At 32.8% G+C, this 23,602-nt stretch overlaps 1 protein-coding gene across 1 annotated transcript in view; it reads left to right on the plus strand.

Annotated features, from left to right (window-relative positions):
• Nucleotides 1-849: 849 nt before the first annotated feature.
• The window catches only part of LOC129225987 (nose resistant to fluoxetine protein 6-like), an 84,755-nt gene continuing 62,002 nt past the window's right edge, over nt 850-23,602 (plus strand). The window contains exon 1 of the mRNA XM_054860560.1: nt 850-1,240. Coding sequence (XP_054716535.1) covers nt 1,042-1,240 — 199 coding nt within the window. The 5' untranslated portion in view covers nt 850-1,041. The remainder of the gene's footprint in view (nt 1,241-23,602) is intronic.

Here is a 23,602-nt window from a genome sequence, read left to right on the forward strand (position 1 = left end):
TTTCAAGAATTTGTAATTATTTATTTTCCTCTTACAAACGATAACAAATAAAGAAAATTGTAATCTGATTTAAAACTAGTTAAATAAATTTATTTTTCGTAAAGGATTAAAAACTGCATTCAAATAAATATTGACCAAAATGAGTTTATCGTTTTATTTATTCATTTATTTTATTTATTAATTGTGAAACCGCTTTTCTTTTCTTATTTGAAAGAAAAAAGAAGACATTCGTTCTACAGGTCATGCACACTAATGAAAGCAATAACTTCGTTTGGCGATCTTTCACTTGGCGAAAACCTGTTACTGCTATAAACTCAATCCAGGAAGAAAGATGCCGGCACGAAGAACAACATTGCCAGTTTCAACTTTTTAAACGCGGCAGTAAATCGTCAATTTCGGATGAGTTGAAGGAAATTATACGTTACGATAATAATTATTTTAATTGTTTCGGATAATTGTCTTTGTATATTTTTACCTCGACATCGGGATGTTTTAATAATTTATTTATTTAACATAAATTTGTCAATTTATTTTAAATAATGTAAGAGATAATAATTTTGACTTCTAACTTGGCACAATATCTTCTTTGTGTCATCGGCTCAATTTTTTTGTTGCAAATCTTTCAAAAGATGTGCGCATAATATAACAATAATAATGTTTTATACAGAAATATTCAATGAAGATTTCAGCAATATTTTTACTTAAGACCACGAAGTGAACATATAATTTCATTGAAAACGAAATTGGTATTTTAATTTATTTTTACCATAATTTGCATTCAAAATGCAACTTCTTCCGGTGATTACATCTTTGTTGGTGATTATGACGCGGCTAGTCGCGTCTGTAGACTTAACCGAAAATAGTGATGAGTTATCTAAGCCAAAATCATCGTCATATCTCAGTCCTCATGTAGTGGAGTCATCTGTTCCTAACCCGGCAAGCAATCGAACTTTTCCTAAAAGAACTTTCAGCAGAACACGCGTATGGACTGCTAAAACAAGCACCGAAGCTACGCTAGTGGAGACCACGACAGTGAAAAATATGTCTGAGAGTGAAGAAGTCCACATGAAATGGAAGAACTTTGAGAAGTCTGCCAAAAAATTGATTGATAGTCAAATGAAAAAAGCTTTGCCGAAGTTCCTGCAATTCGGACTCTCTTCTAACATTTCTGCGGAATGTTCCAGCAGCATCTTGGCCTTGGTGCATGGGATAAGAGGGATGAAAAGTTGGGCGTTTAGAAGTAAGTGCTTTTTATATTGTCTCTGACCTCTTTGCAAAAAAATTGATCCTCTAATTTTCAAAAGTTCATTCAACGCGTTTTTCTTTGTCTCACGTTTAAAATCAGTTAAAAATACTTCTTTAATACTTGCTTTGTCGTTGTGCCCGTTTCGATGGGACAGGGTTTTCAATCGCTGTCAAAGACTGAAATGAATAACACCAATTATAAAGTTAAATTTTAATTAAAAAAATGAATCAGTATTTTCCTTTAAGCAAACAAAAAAAAAAACGTGTTTGCATTTTACCCACTATTTGAACTATATTCGGTTTAACTCAATCAATCTATAGCTTTCGTTTTAAAATAATTTATTTCTCTTTTGCTGGTTGGTGAGGATCTGGACCTTTTAAAATTAATACTCTAATTTTCAAAAGTTTACTTAATCCGTTACTATATCTTTAGCTATTCATTTCTTTCTCATGATTTAAATCAGTTAAAAAGCCTTTATTATACGTTTCTACGCGATTTAAAAGCTTTTTTGAAAGTGGTTTCTTGTACTTCTTTTTCTCGAGTAACAAATAAATAAAAACGGGTCTGAAACTCGTCGCAGCTTTAAAATAATGTCCGTTCCTTCGGATAAACACCACTGCATCAGATGTTTCCAGAGTAAATTCAAACCAAAAATACTTGAGAAAAGGATAAAATTCATCTTTAGTGTTATCTGCAAAATTGTATCACAACTTGGGGAATGTTCTGATAGTCTTTAAGACTCGTGAAAACTGTGCAGGTCTGAAAAGGCCTTTGAGCCACGCATTTAGCACCGCAGCTTCAGGGTTTCCAAACAGTTAAACGGAGATCTGTGTGTTTATACATTTTCTCCCGTTACCATTTTACCCGCATAGTCACATTTTTAACGTTTCAATAAGCCCATTTCACGCTTTAAAAATCAGAAATGCACCTCAAAAATTTAGGCAAGCAAATGTCAACCTTTTATTTTAAATTTAAAAAAAATGTAAAAATGACAGGAAAACAAAGAAAAATGCGATAGTTATTTTGAAAATTTTTCATTTGAATGGTATTTTGTTTATTTAGAAATGAAAAATCCCAGTAAAAATGTTACCCCATACCTCTTTTCTTCCTACCATCTTCCATTTATTTTTTTAACGGATGAGTTTTCAACCAGAAACTCACACTTTACATTGAAAAAGATGCTCCTTGTAACAGCGAAACACGTGGCTGCAGTACTTTGCAATTTTTGTGCTTCTAAACGTTTGTTAATTGATTCCTTTAATTTTCAGCACAAAGGTATTTATTTGTTATTTTACTAAATATATTTTTCTAAATAAATATTTATTTGATCTGCTAATCTAGTACAATGTTACAGATAATTCGAAGAAGCACATTCTTTTGTTCCTTCTATAATTTTCTTGAAACTGAAACTCTGATAATTAATTCTTTGCTTACAAACCGATGACAGTTAAAATTAAATTGTATTTAGACAAGAAATTCAACCATTAAAAAAAATGTCTTTAAGTGTATGTATTTGATAGTTGGTGGTTTATCAGAAGACTTAATGGTACACAATGAATACTAAGGTAAATACACTGGTAGTGGCCAGTGCTTTAGTAGTGGCCACTTCAAAGTTTATATTTGACAAATAGGATTCCAGGTCTCCCAATGGATTCAAAAGTGCATCAAACGTGCAAAAGGTATTATCTTCTGCACGTTTGGGGATCTATTAGGGTACCTGAAATCCTATTTTTTCAAATATAAACCTTCTTATTCTATTTTCAGTTTCTGTGCAATATTCAATCAGTAACTTTACCAGGAATTCTAAGTAGTCTAGAAATTCGGGGGTTATTCAGCAAACTCGTGAGAAATAAATTAATTTCGCCTTTTATTGAGCAATCACGATTGCTTATTGTTCTCATTTGACCGTTTTTGAGATCCGTGCCTTTTCAGCTTGGACCAGGAGCCTTTGCAGCACCACCACCCACCGTCCTCTGCAGGCGGCGCGGCGCGGCTGCTCTGGTCCTGAGCTATCCGCTTCTCCTTGTCGGAAGCGTCCATGTCCTACACACACGCACACTCACACACACACGCCTATGTGCATACGCACAGGTCTACGCACACACACAAGCCTACACACTTACACACACAACTATGCACACGTAACCGCCCAGGAGGAGAGGCAGGCTTGGGGGGGGGGACAGGAACTGTTTCTATAAACAATAACTCCAATGGGTAGAGTCCTGTCTCAGTTCGTGATTGCGAAAAACGTAATTTGAATTCAAAATTTCACAATTCAAATTAATTTTCTTTTTTTTCTTTTTTCCTTTGGGTTAGTATTGCATTTTTTCTCGAAAGTATCAAATAATTGTTCTGAGGAGGCCAGTTCAGTTATCATAAGTTCGGTTATTACAAAATATTCGTTAAAATGTGCAAGTTACTGTTGCAGCGATAACTTTAAAGTTCGATTTCTACCTTTGGAAGTGACAGTTGGACTAAAAAACGATTCCTAATTATTCGGACTTCAAACTTGTAAGCATCTTCTAGCATAATAAAGCTTTGATGCTTATAAGCAACTACTATGACGTCTATACCATGAAGAAAAAAAATTCTGTGTCGTAAAGACACAGAATAGAGGTAAAATTTTTATGTTTTCTTTTTTTTACATTCTGAACTCTAACTTCACCCACACGTTTTCTCTCACGCCACGATCTTAATGTTTATGCGCCCGGTTTTTTTTCAAAACAACACTGTATATTTTAATGATGAAAATAGATTATAAACAACCAGAAAACTAAACAACACTCGAAATCCTCTTTTTAATTGATGCCAGAAACAATGAAAATAAATAGTAAAAATGAAGTGAACTTTATTGATAATATTATATGTCAAAGCAAGCATTTTGCAAGCAATATGGATAACGCTTTTAAACTGATGACTTGACTTGAATCAAAGAAATCTTCGAAAATCTGTAATATTTAGAAAGCTTCAAATGCACAAAAATCCACAAATGTATGCTTGCTTGAGTTCAACCTTAAAATGAATTTCTTAAATTATTAAGAAAACTTACTTCATAATAATTATTATTTTTCATTATTTTTGGCAACAATTTAAAAACAACTACGTCACTTCCGTCTTAAAAAAATATCGCGGAGTAGATCTTTAGAACCCTCGCATAAAAAATTTCACTTCAAAAACCTTGAGCAGTATTCAGAAACGCTTATTTGTGCTAGCCAAACGTATTGCATTATACGATTAGATATGTGCTGCCAATTATAAGATTAAATATTTGCAATCTACCCTGTTCCCCAATCAGTTGTTTCTTCAGTGCTTGATGGCTTAAGCATTATCAGAAAAAATTTCTATTTTTGGGTCTCACTATGTTGAGGTTTAATTTTTCTCTATAATATGAAAGTCCGTAACGAGAGACTTTATTGTTACGAAAGAAAGAAAAATAACCTTCAAAAGCTAAGGATCTCTTAACTCTCTGAAAAAAAATATGACTCAATTAAGGTTGGGGAGACAAATGGGAGCAGTTTGGAGGCAGTCTTATTTGGTGCAAGCAATCTGGATTATGGCGCAAGTTGATGCCATCAAAATTTGGGCGAGAGGATATTTCTTAATTTATTTAAGTTTTTTATTGATTTATTTTTTAATTAGATCATTTATTTCATTTTATTTTATTTTGTTCTGTTCTGTTTATATTTTACTTCATCTATTTACATAGTTTGTGTGTGTGTGTGTTATTAGCGTAGCACAGAACTTCTCTAATAAAATAAAAATAATAATAATTATAAATAAATAAAAATATTTAAAAAAATAAATAAATATAAAAGAGAGCTAAAAAATTAAAAAGGGAAAAAGGGTTGAGAATTTTTTTTTTTTTTTTTGGGGGGGGGGGGACTTGCACCATTGAACTTGGGGGGGATGGGCACCCCTGAAAAGATGGATGTATAACAAATAGGGGCGCCTCGAACTTAAATTTTTAGGGAGGGCGCAAATTCTCAATTTACCGAATGGAACTAAAACTTTGCTGAATAATGATACTGTCTTACTACAGATTGTGTGGAAAGACAAGCATCCGTTTTACAGCCGAAAATGGACAAATCTATTATTTTTTGCGATGTCAGCTTTTGCAAAAGCAGAGTATCATTCAAATGAGCGGAATACGCACATCAAATTTTTACTTTTTCCCCTCATTCAGATAGATTCGTCTCTTCCGGACGTTTGAAAATTCCATACAATCCGTGGTTGGACAGTAGTTTTGCTGAATAAAACTCCAAATTTCGCCAAATGATGCTAGTTTGGAACTAGAAGTTTCACCGAATGGTGATAGTTTTGCCGAATCGTCAGACAAAACTTTACGAATATGGACATTTCTCTAAGGTCACAGTGACCTCTCGTGGTCTCCCCTTGGGGCGCCCTTGATTCTGAGGAGTCACTGGTACAGATTTCGTTTTTTGGGGATGATGACCCTAGTTTACCGCTAGTAAGTTAACTAGTTAAAGTATTAAAAGAAATAAAAAACAGATCGGCCAGCGTATTTTTTGGGTTTGGTGAATTTAGTTCCATAAACTCAAGAAAAAACAGAAAGACATTCCCAGAGCGATTTTATTTATCAAAAAACTCCCAGAAACTAAACGAAATGATCATTAAATATGTATATATCCGAAGAACAGCGTTGTAGTCATTTTAAATCGTACAGATTAAGTACTTTTAATAACTGGAAACTAACCATGCATATGAATCATGTACCATCTTTTACTTAACAACAAGATTTTTCGTACCTTTATTGTATTTTGGCATCATTTTATTTGACTTGCTATAAACAAGAGCTTTCAACTCAGGAAAAACGTGCTTTAAAAGGCAACATTTAATCATAACTTTTTGTGTCAGCTTTTGTTGAAGCATCTTATGATGTGCTACTTTTCTTTTTTCATGATGTCGAGTGAAAAGAAGTTCGCACAAGATAAACTCATCAAAGTAGAAGCTGGGTTAGATATTTTTAGCCATATAATTTTTTCTAGAAAAATGAGTTTATAATTATTTGTGAATATTGAATAAATATAACTGCAAAAAAGAGGAAGTAGTATATTTTTTAAATGTAAAAAATCATGCTTGTGTATTTTTAGATTATGCTTGTATATTCTATATCATTAGTTTGTTTTCAAATACACTTTTCTAAGAAATTTAGACGTAAGCATGTCATTGTTGGAATTTCGATAAAAACCATGCCAAACGAAAGAAATACAAATACAAATGTGACGACCAGCAACAGGCTCTTGGCCTAGCTAGGCTGGTCCTAGTCAATTTATTAGTCCTCAATGAAGATCAATGGCCCTCTTAAAGCAATCCATCCCCTTGCTCATTACCACCTCTTCCGGTAAGCTGTTCCAAGTGCCCACAACCCTACTAAAGTAGTAGTACAATTTAACGTCAACAAACTATTTAAATTACTGTCATATAATTGAAAATCCTGTTCTCACGACGTCAAATAATTTGCAGGCAAATCATAGTTACGTAAATCGTTTAAATATAATTGTTTTTTTTTTATTATATGTATTTTAATATAGTCGAGCAACTTCATATCAGATTTTTTGCAGGAATCATAACCTTAAGATTCAAAAATTCCATTGCTGCTGGTATATTTTTTAAATAGTTCACTGCAGTATTATTTCATTCTTGTCAAGTAAATGGGCGTTTCAGTATTAATATCCAGCTGTTACAAAAACAGAAGTCCTTTTATTCTTTCATTAGCTTAACAGAGTTGCAAACACAAGTTTTTCGTTAAGCAACAGTGTCTTTAATTTCAACTATGTTCAAGGTTATGAGGAAATTTTCTAGACAAGGTCTACATTGCAACAGCAACTAAATGAGTACTACTTTATCTCTTTTTTTTTTTGGTTAAAGCTTCGCAACTTAGGTAAATAACCTGTCTGATGATTAGTCTTCCATGACCGGTATGAAGTAATTTCAACGTTTCAAGAATATTCTGTGAGATTTACAACGCCGTTCATTGACTTTCAAAATGATGGTCTCGTTAAAAACTTACTCTGAATTAAACGTCAGAATTGCTACAACTTTTTTTTTCGTTCTTTTGCTGATGGTTTTCTGACAAGAATAGCCCTGTTGCAACTTTACAGTCGGATTTGTTTCACAACTTTTTACCAGAATAACTTGGCAAAATTACTGATGTGCTTTTTGAATTGAGAAAGCTTTCATCAATCCTCTTTTTTTTCTTTTTTTTTAGGGTAAATGACCTCAGTAGAAAGTTCTTTTACACATTCTAAGATTTCATAATAATTATTAGATAAGAGATAACACATATTACATTCAAGATCAGGGCTGTTGAGTCAAGGGAAAAAATGAATGACTCTGATCCTTGAACTTTAAGGAGTCGATGTCGAAAACTTGAACCTAAAATAAAAACAACTCAGGTTCAATTCAAAGTTTTCCGGTAAAGAAATCAAATAGTATATGGGTGATTCTCCAAAAACCTGACATTTTCCAATCACATTTTTTTTAAATAAAAATGCTGAAAAAATTTTTGAAAAAAAATTATACCTATTATTTGTTAGGGACTTATTACGAGAAAAATAACCGGAACTCTCTTTAACGAAGTTACACCCTCAAAAAAGGGGGTCAAATTTTCATACAGCAGGAGACTGACTAGCAGCTCCAGGAGAGTTACAAAATAAATTTCTTCATGGGTTATCTAAAATGTAACTATAGTAATAAAGAAACAACTGAAGCCTAAATCAAGAAGTATGGTTATTAAATGACAAAATAAGTTTTATGTAAAACGTCCCTTAACGGAAACCCTAATTTCTTCGAGTACAAGTCCCTAATAGGTTTTTCCATGTTATTCACCCTGAATAGCTTACACTCCGAATAACAGACATTCATTTCAACGAAAAAAAAATCGATTGCTACATTAAAACTTTCTTTACGTTAGCCATACACAGTATAATAAATTCGGGAGATACAAACATAAAACAAGAAGAAAATAAGCAATATTAATAACACACATTTTACTTTTAATTTAAAGCAACTGCGAAATTTACAGCAACTTCACTAACCTATTCGAGCAACATTTAGATAAACAAATGTCTAACCAATAAATCTCTTTTGGAACGAATCATATGAACAACAACAAAAAAATACTAAATTAATGGAATTACTCCACTGATACATTTTTCATTTATCGTTTGCCAAATTTAAATTTCTTTTTTTTTTTTTCAACCAACCTTATTTTCCAACTAATGTAGTTGGAAATAAATCCTTCTATTCTACGGGATGCATTATCAGTGCTTGAGAAATAATGCTAGGTGAGTGATTTTTTTTAAGTACAGGAGTATGTGACTTTTTTTAGGACAGGAGTATGACAATTTCCATACAATTTGCCTGTTGCATAAGCCCAGGATTATAATTAAGGTAACTAATGTTATTTTTCGATTCTAACCTTCTTAGTTCAACTACACATTATAAGTAGAATTATTATTTTTCCTTTATCTAACACTGAAATTTTGTCCAGGAGAATGGCAGCAAAAATGTTACATACCCATTTTTGAATTTCAAAGTTTTAGTAAGAACAGTAGACAAATCATATGAACTTAATACTCAAGGAATTTAACAAAATGGTGATACTAAACAGTGTTGTAGCACAGCAAATCAAAAATTCCTTTTTTTAATCTATAATAATTGAACTCATTCCTAGGACAGGAGAATGACATGAAACCTGGGGACAAAGTTTAAAACGATGATGATTTAAATAATTTAGTTTATTTAAAGCATGCTATTTTACACCTTTAAATACGCTTAATTTTGTACTACAAATTGAATTTGTGGAATGTTGCTATAATGTTTTTAAATAATTTAAGTTCATTTCAAAAACGGATGGGGACACATCAAAAGTGTGACTTTCTGATTATTTAAAATTTTTTGTAGAAAACACTAAATCAGTTATTGTTTTAATATGAGCAGAATAACATCAGATAACTTATTTCTAACTATTAAAAAACTGAAAATACTTTCTGAATTAAACAGTTTTTGTGTTAGGCTACTGGGACATAATATTGTTAGGATTTCGGAGAATCACCCATACATTCAATACATGCAAATGCATCATTACATTAGGCTTTTAAAATCCAGCCTCCCGAATGCCGGGCCTATTCCAACCTCCAAGTCCGATTTAACAGCATATTTCAACAAGAAATTTTCATTCATACGTTGAAACATTCTTTCGACACACAGATTTGATTTAAAAAAAAAGGATTGCAATATTTTGAATTTCTTCAGACACTGGTAACGAAGTTACTGACGATTAAACTTTTTTTTCTTGACTTCATTAAAACTTTTCTAGCCGACATGACTCAACGAATTACGAATGAAATTATTTTAATGATTTATAACCATCAAGATTCCATTGATTATTGCTGTCTAAAAGAGAAAATTATGTTGCGAAATGCAATTTTTTCCTATGCTAATTTCACAACAAGTACGACAATTTGTCTATTGCAACAAAATTCGCTTATTGCAATAGAACTGTTGCTATATGTGTATCACACCAACAGCGAGTAGACATCCCTTCCAAATGATGTGATAGTACAATCTACAATTCATGATCCCTTTGCGAAAACAAATTTTGATTATAGATCAAAAGACAACTTTCGAGTATGCTCCTATATCTTTAATTCATACTTATTTTAAGTATCTTATTTCTTAGTTACTGTCTGCGTTTCTTCTTTACATTAAAACACGTTTTATTACTTCAATTATTTTTTTATCATGAAGTTTATCTCCTACAAAAAACGATGCACGGATTTGCGCTGTCGTTGCGCGATATCAACACTACATAGAATTCCAATACTACACTTTTGGTTCGCCTACCCTCCCCTCTCCCGAAAAAAAAGGTCGTACATCTCCGGAAATGCAATGGAGTACCCTCTCCCGAACCACAAACACCCCCAAAATGAGGTCAAAAAATCCTACAAAATTGAATCTTTAAAAGTTTTTATTTTTAAAAGTTTCAATTAAAAGCCTTTAAAAGTTTCAATGAGGCAATTTTCGTCCTAATTCTCCCTAGTGGGCACCCCTAGGCTGTTAACATGTTGACCCCTGGAATGTTAACTGCGACCGAGTGGGCTTAAGATTTGGCACATTTGGAGCAGTAAAGCGGAATTTTGAGATTCAAAATTTAAACTATGAAATCATAAAAGTTGTGAAACTTCAGTCATCGTTATTAATAGACGTACAATTCCCTTTTCACGAATTATCTGGAGCCCCCCCCCCCTCACCCCGCTTTTAAATTCCCAAGCATCAACGGATCTCTGTATCAAATTTGGTAAAGATCCAACTTAAATTTTCGATTGATATAAGTAGGCTTGCCAGATTTCTGAAATGTTCAACTGCGACATCGAAATGTCCCCCCCCCCCCCCAGCATTGCTAGTATTCAAAAGGGTACACACCTGTGGATAATTTTTGAAGTGTTGGGCAGCTTATTCTTAGTACTATGAATAAATGGTGACTAACTATGAACAAAAAACAGAGGTAATAAAAAATGAAGTAAGCAGATAAACTTTGAACATCTCACTTCTTAGATGCAAATATTTACAACATGTTTTAGTTAGAAAACACACTTTGAATTAGGAATAAACAATTGAACACTATTTAGATGTTATTTTATAGGACTTTTTTAGAGTCTTTTTTGGTTTATATCTGGTTGCAAAAATCCTCATAAACTAATCCGCTTTTAATTTTATAAGTCAATGTTACAGATGATAAAGTAATTATCCTTAATAATCCTTCACACTTAATAATTTTACACTTTTTTAGTCATTTATAATCAAATTTATCTTTTTCCGGGACGTAAAGTAAACCGGCCGGGACGCCGGAATTTTGTCTGAAAACCGTGACTGTCCTTGTCAAACCGGGACGTACGGCAAGCCTAAATATAAGGATAACCCAATGCAAATTCTTGAGCATCGAAGGACCTCTGTGCATAATTTGGCAACGATTCGAAGCAAACTGTGAATTTGCATAATTAACATACACGCAAACACCCACACATAGCCATTTTGTATATATAAGTTAATAATCTATGCATAATAATATTTAAGTATTGGAATTCTTACTATTATCATACCACTAATTTTTACTATAATGCGGCAAAATTTACTCACCTTCTAACTTAAGAACATTCCCTTCGTCTGTCTTCTGTCAATTTCAAAGCATTTCATGAAACGTTCGAAAGAAAAAAAGAGAAAAAGTAAAAGAAACTGGGAAGTTAAAAAGAAACGTAAACAAGAAAATACGACCCGAATAGGTAAAGCAACTTTTATTACATCTGACATATCATTTCATAAGCCGGTAGGAAATTTTCTGCCAATATAATTATATAATGCTTCAGAATCTGAAACGAAAGCTTCCTAAAAGTATTCACGCAAGAAAAAAAAATTACAGGAAGCCATCAAAATCTTTAACCTACTTTACCGGCAATTTTCTGCCCCTATTATTTCTGTTTGCTCTCAGACGAGGGAAAATATTACTGCCTTCATAATTCTCTTAATTTTCGTTGACCGAGCAGTAGAGCAAACATTGATCGTTTTTGCCCCAATGGCCCCCCTGGTCCCGGAATTTAAGAATGATTAGTCTAAGATTTTCTTTATGTTTTATGCAACAAGCGGTAACCTAAAAAATGAATTTTAGGGCGTTTGAGAAGTCGTTGAACTCCCTGATACCTAGAAGTACTAATTGGTGGCAAGTCAAATTCAGAATTAATCGTTAAGTACCTTTCATTTTTATGCGCTTTACATTGGAGAGTTTTTATTACATTTTATTAGACACGTGAGTTATTATTGCACTTAGCATATGTGAGTTTTTATTGCTTAAAAAAACTTTTAATAATAAAATTGTGCATAAAAATATGCGTTATTATACATTTTAAAGCACACTTCGGATCATAAAGTTCATGCTGAAAAATATGTGAAAATACAAAAATAAATAAATAAATAAATAAATGAAACCTTTTAAATTTACACATAAAGTAATATAATGTTTGAAATTAATTTCATTCTGCAAGAAAAAATGTAGCACCGAAAATTTTTGAGTCGTTTTCAAAGTCACTTTAAAAATTGAATGTAACTCAACGAATGTAATTACTATTACAAGTTCTAGGGACATAGATATTTTTAAGAACTCTGCAAGAGTATTTCGCGTATTGAAATCCGAAAGAAAGCTTCGAAAATTTAATCAAATATGGGGTTTTACGCTTTATCTGTTGGATAAAAGTTTTGAACTATGCAAAATAGAAAAAATGGAAATGGAGTTTTTACTCTATTACATTTGAATTTTTTTATATTTTTTCAAATACAAAATAGTTAACATTCTAAATTTTTTACAAGAAAGTGGTACACATATACTATCTTCCTCTTCATAAACAGATTTTTTTTTTTTTTTTGTCACACAGAATAGCTTACCATTACGGTCTTCCCGTTTTCATACATTTCAATGCTTCAAAATTAATTTCCCTCCTCAAAAAAAAAAAAAAAAAAAAAAAAAAAAAAAAAAAAAAAAAAAAAAAATCAAGGAGTGTTTTCACTCCTTGTGAAAAACCTAGCTGTAAATCCTGGGTAGGCACCAAATAAAACTACTCGCTAAGATAAAAACTAAAACAGCCCGAGGATCGCAATATGAAGACACGAGAAATTACAACCCATACATCAAAAAGGGGAAAATAGAGCAAGCGAACGTTTCAAAATTGCTAAAAATGGTACAATTCATTTTGCGTGTGATTCGTCAATGACATGTAAAATCCGTAGTGAAAGGTAGCTGGCACAATTTGGAATTCGCGCGCTCAAAAAACGACAGTCAATGACTTATCAAACCGCTGAAGGATGCAACAAACTTAGTTTAAATACATGGTTCCAATTTTTCATTGTGTTCAGGCCGAGTGAATTAAGAAAGGTTTGTTATTTTTTCATTGATATTGTAGCTTGGACACAAACAAAAATATATAAAAGAAAGAAAACATTCTCTTATGTGATTTTAACTCCATAAATTCATTCTTTTGGTTTGTGAAGTGTGTACACTAGAGTGGTTCAAAAATACACGTAAAAAAAAGTTTCTCCTAGATAACGGGCCACCCCTCTATGTCGTTCGACTTATGGAGAGTAAGTACTGGAAGAATTTGAGCTTCCATGTTCATCTGAAAACGGGTGCTCAACATCTCCTCCAAATTTCATATTTATGGGGAGTGGGATTTAAAAAATGCATTGAACTGAAAAAACAATGCTACGCCTTATGATACTGTCCAACCACGGATTGCATGGAATTTTCAAACATCCAGATAAGAAGAATCTATGTAAATAAGGGGGAAAAGTAAAAATTTGATGCGCTTATTCCGCTCATTTCAATGAGACTCTGCTTCTGCAAAAGGTGACATTGGTAAAAAATAATATATTCGTCCATTTCCGACTGTAAAACGGATGTTTGTCTTTCCATACAATCCGTAGTCAGACAGTATATACACTAACAATATGCATATGTATTGCAATAAAATAATTATTTACAAACTAACAGTTGGGGAAATTAAATATTTCTAAAATTGGGGCATTTTCTATACGGCTAATGTTAAATTAAGGGATCATTGAGCACCCTCTTAAGATTTGAATAACGGAGCTAAAACTTTTATAGCATACTACTATTAGTAAGTCTAAAAAAATAAGGTGTGCCTGGACTTCAGCTCGAGCAAAAAACTTTAAACCACCTTAGTGTACACGTGTTTCGGATTTAAAATAATCATTTCTTTCGTACAAGAGAAGCAGAAATGGAAACAAAAGAAAACTTAGCTGTCAGAAGGAAAAAGTGTTATTTTTGTAGCAAAGCTCTGCCTGTTCTTCCGCTGAAGAATTTCCTTGAAACTCTAAAACAAATGCACTCTTTTCATCGGGAAATTGTACCTTACCTTACTATATATGTTTTTTAGAATCATTTAGTAGAATTACTTTAGACGAATTTACGATAACAACATACGATTTTTAATATACTTGCATCAACAATTTGTTTTTATTTATTCATTTGTTTTTTTTATGTTCTTAGTTTAAACACTGTGATAAAACCCAAAGAATCAGTCAAAAATCGTCACTTTTTCTTCAGAAAAAATAGAATGAAATCTTTCGCCAGTGATGAAAAAATAACAACTGGAGAGGTTATTAACCTAAAAGTCTGGATTTTAGAAAACTCTAGTATGAAAAAATGCTTAACTGGTACTTGACACAGTAGAAGGTGATAGTCATTACACTACTTAAAATTCTTGCACCAAGAAGTCGACATGCTACACACTTAAATTTTACACGGTAGGAACAAAATGCTGTGATATGCAAATGAGTAGCTTTTAAATGCACTCATGTGTATATAGGTATGCATATAAGTGTAACAAGATGCTAATGAAACAGTTGTTAACTGGACTTTTAAGTGTTTTAATTATTCTTTGGGCTTGGAAAGACAAGAAAATCATTTTTTTGCGGAAGAAAATTGTAAAAACTTATTTTTACGCAGATTTTTGTTGAAATTCTTTGATTTTGTTTCCCGTAAGAGGGTTACTACTGTTTTCTTTACTTTTGTATAAGATTTAATCTTCAGAAATATTTAATCGACAGAAATATTAAAAGTTAAGATTTGACAATAAACAATCAGTGGTGATGTTTGGCAATCACTTCATATACTTTGATCTCACACACTCTAAATTTTGATGAGAAACCTTGGAATTATCATGCGTTACCCCATGATGCAATTGAAATGGTTACTATCTCATCAACATTAATAGTACTTTTCTTGTCTCCTTAACTCATTACTTTTCAGTATGAAGCTTTTAAGATTACTATTCGTTGCTGCATAGCGCGGGAGAACTGATAAGTTCTTTCTTTATCGGGGTCGATCGGGTACTTCTAGGATGAAAGGCAACGATTCTAACCACAAAAAAAGGTAAAAATACAAGTGTGTTAACTACCCAATTCGCCTTTGTTTACCAATGGGCCGTGGTGGTCTGACTGGTAAGGCGTTGAGCTCGTAACTGGAGAGTCCTGGGTTCGATGCCAGCCGGTCGAAGATCTTTCGTGTTCGCTGATAATGATTGGGGTACGTTAAGTTTTTCGTGATTATTAAGTCCTTCAAGTGAATCCATACTGGTGCTGAACCAGTAGTTGCTCGGCTTCTAGTTTGGATCAAAAAAATCGAAATGTTGATAGATGGTGCTTCCACCCATTGTGTGCTGTCTGGGCTAAATCGGATATCCACCATAATAGTACTCTGTAAATGGAAGCACGTCCTTCTCTATCTTAAACCTGGTAGTATTGTCTACTCGAGTTCGGATAACCAAGTGGTTTTAGCAACAAGAACAGTATTTTTCCCTAATAGGGTAGACCGATCAGTGAATGAACAGTTAAGCACTATTTCATGTTTTAAAAATCCTAGTAATTTTAAATTCCATACTATACAGATTGTGATAGCTAAAACATTTTAATTGATCTATGTAAATATCTCTAAAAAATAGCGGGAACTTAAATGGTTCCGCTTCCAACTTTTTTAGGTGTTTAAAGAAAAAAATGACACAAAGACCCAGTGAATGAACACCTCGAACCAGTAAATGAACACAAATTGGTCCAGTGAATGAACATGATAAATTTTGATTCAAAAAGAAACTAAGTTTCTTTGAGATCTATCTATCTATCTATTTATATAACTATCTATATCTATCTATCTACTTATCTATCTATCTATCTATATATCTATCTATTTATATAACTATCTAAATCTATCTATCTACTTATATATCTATCTATCTATATATCTATCTATTTATGTATCGTATCTATCTATCTCTATGTCTATTTACCTATTTATCAATGTATTTATCTATTTTTCTATCTATCTATCTACTTATCTGTATCTAGCTATCTATATATATTTATCTATCTATCTATCTGATTATCGATCAATCTATCTATATACTTATCTATCGATCTATCTACTTATCTATCTGTCTACTTATCTATCGATCTATATATCTATTTATCTATCTATCTATATGTCTACTAATATATATACTTATATACTTATCTATCTATCTCTATGTCTATTTACCTATTTATCAATGTATTTATCTATTTTTCTATCTATCTATCTACTTATCTGTATCTAGCTATCTATATATATTTATCTATCTATCTATCTGATTATCGATCAATCTATCTATATACTTATCTATCGATCTATCTATCTACTTATCTATCTATCTACTTATCTGTATCTAGCTATCTATATATATTTATCTATCTATCTATCTGATTATCGATCAATCTATCTATATACTTATCTATCGATCTATCTATCTACTTATCTATCTGTCTACTTATCTATCGATCTATATATCTATTTATCGATCTATCTACTTATCTATCTATATGTCTACTAATATATATACTTATATACTTATCTATCTACTTATCGATCGATTTATCTACTTATCTCTCTACTTATCTACTTATCTACTTATCTATCTGTCTATCTAGCTAACTATCTACCTATTTATCTGTCTGTACATCTAAATATCTACCAATCTATTACCGTACCTCCTAATCAATCTATTTATCTATCTACCTGCTTTTTAACTGTCTATCTACCTATCTTTCTATCTATCACCTTATCAGTATATCTACCTATCTATATCTATCCACCAATCTATATCTATCGGTCCATCTACAGGTCTATATATCTACCTACTATCTATCTCTATATCAGTCTCTCTACCTAGCTATCTATCTCTATATTAGTCTCTCTATCTACCTATCTATCTGTTAACCACTACCTATCTATTTATCTATCAATAAATCTATTGATCTATCTATCTACCTACCTATTCTATCTCTATATTTATCTACCTATTTATCTATTTACCTCTTATTTTTTTTATATCTATCTCTATATCTTCCTCTATCTATTTATCTATCTATATACGAACATACATACATATCTACCTATCTATTCTCTCTCTTTGTATATATATTTCTATTTCTCTATCTCTCTATCTATGTGTCTATCTATCAAGAGAGATAAAGTTATAGAAAAGATGTAGGTAGGTAGGTTAATATACAGATAGAGATATAGATGGATAAAAGATAAAACTCAGTAAAAAGTGCATTGTTTACAAAGACAAAAATAAAGAAATTATAAAATATATAATGAAATCTTTACTAATAATAAAGCTGAAAGTCTCTCTGTGTGTCAGGATCTCAGTGACGCGCATAGCGCCTAGACCGTTCGGCCGATTTTCATGAAATTTGGCACAAAGTTAGTTTGTAGCATGGAGGTGTGCACCTTGAAGCGATTTTTCGAAAATTCGATGCGGTTCTTTTTCTATTCCAATTTTAAGAACAAAAATATCATAAGATGGACGAGTAAATTACGAAATTATCATAACGTGGAACCGTAACATGGGCACAAGCCAATTGGCGAGATACGAAATTATCATAACGTGGAACCGTAACATGAGTACAAGCCAATTGGCGATAAAATTTACCATACATTATTTGTAAATATACAGGTGAACCAAAAGACCTTTTAATTTTTCTATTGCGGGCAAAGCCGTGCGGGTACCACTAGTACATAAATAAATAAGCATATAAAACTATCTGCATTACAAATAAGTAAGAAAATTAAAATATCTCAAAGAAACTTCAAATTTCTTTTTAAATCAAAAGAAATTTTGCCATTGTTCATTCACTGGTTTTTCGAAATTTTTCGTACCCAGTGACTGAACACCCCTCTACCTGAAAACCTACGCATTCTGCATTGACTGAAACAATTTAAATCCATAGTCTAAATATGTATACTTAATTTTTCTTTCGTAAAGTTAAAAAATAAAATTTATCAATAAAAATAATATTTATCAAAATAATTGCTTGCACGAAACCAGCCTTATTATTTTGAAAGAGAAAAAAAAAGATTCACGGCAGTAAAACTTTCAAATTTTTTTCAGGAAAAAAATACGTATCCAAAGTAACCAATCAGGTGTCAGATAACTTAGAATATCAATAAAGAACACTTTTGTAGTGAATTTATTTAGAAAAAAAATTTTGGAAGCTTATTTTTTTTAAAAAAAATGACGCGCTGTTCATTCACTGGGTGGTGTTCACTCACTGGTCGGTCTACCCTAACTCATCCTTTTAGCTAGAACCCTGCCTTCAACCTTAGCTTCAAATCTGCCTTTTAGCTAGAAGCCTTAGGATTACCGTGAAATGCCGCGGCTAAAGGGTGGGCTATGGGGGTTGTGACATCTAACAAAACCAAAGATAGAGTTAAACTGCATTTTGTTGACTTCAAATTTTAAGTTATTACCTGAGAAGAGAATCAGACACCCTGTTTGTGTCGAATATTACACTTACCACTCCATTTCTCCTTTTGTGCTCATATCTTAGATCCTCTAAAACCACACACTTAATCCACCCTTGGTCAGAAATTCTACTGTCTTTTCCAATTCCGGCATACCGTTCTTTGCAATAACAAACATAGGGTTTCACCTTAATACAGTTTTGTCTTGCAACTCCTTATTTTTTAGCTGTATGGCTCATTAGGATTAGCATGCGTATATTGCATAACGCCGGAGAAATAGTAAGTGCTTTCAGGCCGACGAGTGACCATGTCAGCCTAGTCAGAAACTAGGGGCCCGGCCCTTGAGAGGGCCTGGTTTGGAATCACTGTAGTATAAATTTTAAAAGTTTTATGGGCGAAGGAGGGAATGGAGACTAAACTGACAAGGGGACCGCTGTGGCAATCGGCGGCCCTGAGTGCTTCCCATGCAAGGAATTTATCTGGATCAGACAAACAGAAATGGAGATAATAATCCTTAAGCCGTAAAGAACACCTTGGCATGTTGAGTAATCAACTGCTTGTCGACAAATTGAAAGTTATCATAATAAGCGGCTCATAAAAAAAGTCAGAAAAATTGGCTTCGAAGAACCAAGTTCAGATAACTTCGTTGGCAGGTTTGTTTCAGCTACAGAAGCTTTAGCGACACATATGTGTTTAGTAGACGGATCACTTCCTTGATAGAGTATGATATTTCATTGAGAGATCTTATCTTGGATATTTTAGATTTCGTTAACAGAATACTTCGTAGACAGGTATTTTTGATCGAAAGAATTCTTTATCAATATGGTAGATAGGTAATTTTATCGACACATATGTTTAGTTGACTAACCACTTCCCCAATATGTACAGTTTGTACAAAGGATACTTGGTCAGTATGTACTTCTTTATTATATGGATCAACTCTTTCACAGTTACGTAAGTAGTATAGGGTTTCTTTCATTGAGAAGTAATTTTTGTGGACATTCATATGTTATTGACAGATCATCTCGTCAGCAGGTGCTTTTCGTGGAAATTATGCAGTATTGACATGCATTAATTTTTATGGATCTTTTGATCGACACGTCACTTTGTCGACTGCAACTGTAGTCAAGCGATCAGGTTAGTCGATTGTTTCTTCTCATACACAGACTATTTCATCGATAAGTATTTCTAATCAACTACTCACTTCATCACTGAATACGGTTATTTGCTGCATTACTTTATCAATAGTTAAATAAATTCAATGTTTGTTTTTTTTTTTTTTTTTCAATAATAAAGAATGATTATTTTGTTTACATTCAATCTCGGTGGATAAACAATTTCAACGAAATATACTTGGCTATTCATTTCTCTTTTAGTAATAAATTTGTACGTTTCACAAACAAGCGCTATTCAATACTTTTTTTAATTAATGAAATATAAAAGATGTTTACCATTATTTTCGATCAATTTGCTTGTTTTTCTAGGAACATTAAAAAATCAAGTATTATCGGATAAGGTCACATCAAATGTGCTAAATCTTTCAGCAATCACATAAAAATTCCGGCATGTACCTCATGGTTTCAAGTCTCAATTGCTTTTCATAATTCACTTTAACATATTCAATGTATTTTTTAGAAAAAATTGCTTCTTCCCTCTTGATTAAAGTTTGCTATTGAATAGTTAAAATTACTGATACTGATCTAAAGTATTTTTTCCATAGCACCAAGGGTTTTTTTTTTCTTCCTCAAGTGAAAGAAGTAAAAATAGTAAATTTAAAAAATTCTCGAGTTTATTCCTAAAGTCAGAAATTTACCACTATCCCAAATATTCCTAATCGTTTTAGACATTAGTAGCTTACTATTAAATTTTCACATTTTAAAGTGAGAAAAAAAGTGAGGCCCGTACCTTGGGGGGAAATTTCTGGAGGGCGGCAAATTAAACTATTTCTACGGTTCTTTGTTGAAACTCGAAATAAAACTTGAAGAAAGATGGGTAAAAGTCGTAGTTTAGTCCGATTCCAAAAACCGAAGATCCGGCGCTGAAAATGATGCAATGTTTCAATTTTGATTAAACGTATGAATAAATATTGAACGAGATGATGTGTGCATCACATGACTTCCTTTTACACCAATTTAATGTTCTTTCCCCATTATTGGCAATTTTAATGTGATTCAATAGTTAACTCTCTGAATATCACCAACAGTGGCCAAATTGAAATCAGATTTTTTTAATAAAAGCGCCAAATCTGTCACCAAGTTGGCGACAAAACTTGGCGATCACAAAACTGGCGATATATCGCCAAGTATCCGCAAAATTATAACACCATTTGAGTTTGCATCGAAATTAACAATGATTTCCCCCCAAAAAAGTGCAAAAGACACCTTTAGAAACACCCGAATGCAACCAAAAGGGAGGTGCGCTACTAGACCCCACTAGAAGTCTACGTACCAAATTTCAACTTTCTAGGACATACCGTTCTTGAGTTATGCGACATACATACGCACATACGCACATGCATACATACGCACATACATACATACGCACATACATGCGTACATACAGACGGCACGAGAAAACTCGTTGTAATTAACTCGGGGATCGTCAAAATGGATATTTCGGTCGTCTATACGTTCTTAGGTATATGTTCTCGTGTGGTCGGGTGGAAAAAAAAAACTCAACATTTATTCGGGGGTGAGGAAAATGTAAATTAATTTCGATTTTTGAGTGAAAATCTTTTTGCGAATACAATACGTCCTTTTTTGTAAAAAGAAGTAAAAAAACACTAATTCTGCAGCACATTAATAAATAAAATAACTTTCATTCAAATTTGTGGCAGTACTTTAATTGCTAATGCGCATTGAATTGTTTTGTGCAACATTCATGTTCTGGTCATGTCTTCTCTATTCGGTTAGTTAGATTTAAGTTAGTTGTTACAAAAAAGGCTTGAATTCTCACAAAGAAAACGGTGCAGGGGCTAAAATATAACTGCTCTTCCCCCAATCATTCTTTCATCAGTCAACATCTTTTACTAATTTTTGAAGTGGTAACTTCTTATTGGAGGGTAAGCGGATTTGTAACTTAACGCGCGTAAACGCGCAACTTTCGTCTGGCATTCCCTTCGTTCGCGCGTACGACAGAAGCGCGCATGGTCGGAGAAATTTTGTTTCTTTACTCTTTGGGTCAGCTCTAAGTGTTAAGTGATAGTAGAAAAAGTAATGAAACTAAGAGATGACTTCAACATCTCAACCCTGCATCTGATTTTGAACATTTTTGCAATTGGAAGTATACATCTAGGACTAACGGTTGCAAAAATAAAGGTCTTGCAGGTTAAAACGGAACACCCTGTGTATTCAAAGCAGCATTTAATCTTTAAATTTATTTCCAAAACAAAAACCTTTTTGCGATTAGTTATACTAAAAATATCTCTCTTCCTTTAGGGTTTTGAACTGTTATAAGGTGTACATATTTTAAACAAACTTTATCCTCGCAGACTCCGCAACGCGGGAGTTGGGGACGGCCGAGAAAACAAAAATAATAAATAAACATTTAATTTGTTCATCACAGAGTAAAATCTAAAATATTTCGTGAGTTTGAATGTGTTTTCTGATAAACGAAATATTTAGAAACGACGAGTCATTTAATCTATTGTTTTTCCGTCTCTCAACGCTGTAATATTCTTTTATAATGTGAAACATGGCTTGAAAATGATGATACAGTCGAATCCCTCTACAACGCGATCCGACTTACGCGAAATGGGTATAACGCGAGTTTTTCATGAGCAATGATTTTTTTTATTACTAACTCAAATTTCTCCCTGCAACATGAAATTTTTTGGAAAGGAGCAGCGGAGCGTTAGAAGGGGCTTCGTTGACACTAAATATTGGTTTCGTGAATGGATTTTTATATCTTTAGCATCCCTGAAAGCGGAAGTTCACACACCGTATTAGTCTAAACAACGCTTTGCTTTAGTTTATACAAATAATCGCTCCGATTCTTAACGATTTTTTGTTTTCTTCATTCTTTATGAACGTTGATAAAATGGAACGGCTCCCAAACGAGCTCTTTCATCTAAAGTTACCGAAAGTGGAAAAAAAAGAGAAAGTTTCTGACAATGCAAGACAAGGTAAAGATTATCGTTATGCTTGAACTATTATAAAGGGCTTCAAAGGCAGCACGACAACTAGATATGAGTTAATCTTCGATACGTAGATTTAAAATTCAAGAAAAATAAATCCATAAAAGTTCAGAAGTTAGTTTTACTACTGAAGCTCGCACAGCAATGTCTGAGCAAAATACAAACATCATGAAAATAGAGCTGATCTTTCATTTGTGGCTTAAACAGGCCAGAATTAGGGGTATTCCCACACTGCATAAACCATCATCTTCATCATTTAAAAAAATATAATTAAGTTAATGATATCTAGTGTTCAGTGCTATTGTAATGCAGTAATGTGCTTAATGTAAGTACTGTTTTAATTCATGTCTCTCATTGATCATTGATTTTGTGCTTCATAACAGTAATTTATCCTAAATAGTAACGTTTTTCTAACTGAAAAAAGTCAGTTCTTTATAAAAGATAGGGTAATAGTGTCTAACCACGGATTGTATGAAAAGGCAAACATCCGGTTTACACGCGGAAATGGACCAATCTATTAGTTTTCAGGGATGTCAGATTTTGCAGATGTATGTCAGCCTCTAAATTAAGCAAAGTCTCATTCAAATGAGCGGAATACGCGCATAAAATTTTTATTTTCCCCCCCATTCAGATGGAATCACCTTAACTGGATGTTTGCCAATTCCATACAATCCGTGGTCAAACAGTATATAGTTAAGAAATATTTTGTAACTATTTGAGGGGTGTTAACACATGTCTGATATAATTGGGTATGCTTATAAAAAAATTTTATACATACATTGTTCCACAACGCGAAATTTCGACTTGCGCGACGGGTCTTGGAATGCATCCCCCACCCCCTTTAGTCGGGATC

The sequence above is a fragment of the Uloborus diversus genome, chromosome 7 (genome assembly GCF_026930045.1).
Source record: "Uloborus diversus isolate 005 chromosome 7, Udiv.v.3.1, whole genome shotgun sequence".
In the NCBI taxonomy this organism is placed as follows: Eukaryota; Metazoa; Arthropoda; class Arachnida; order Araneae; family Uloboridae; genus Uloborus; species Uloborus diversus.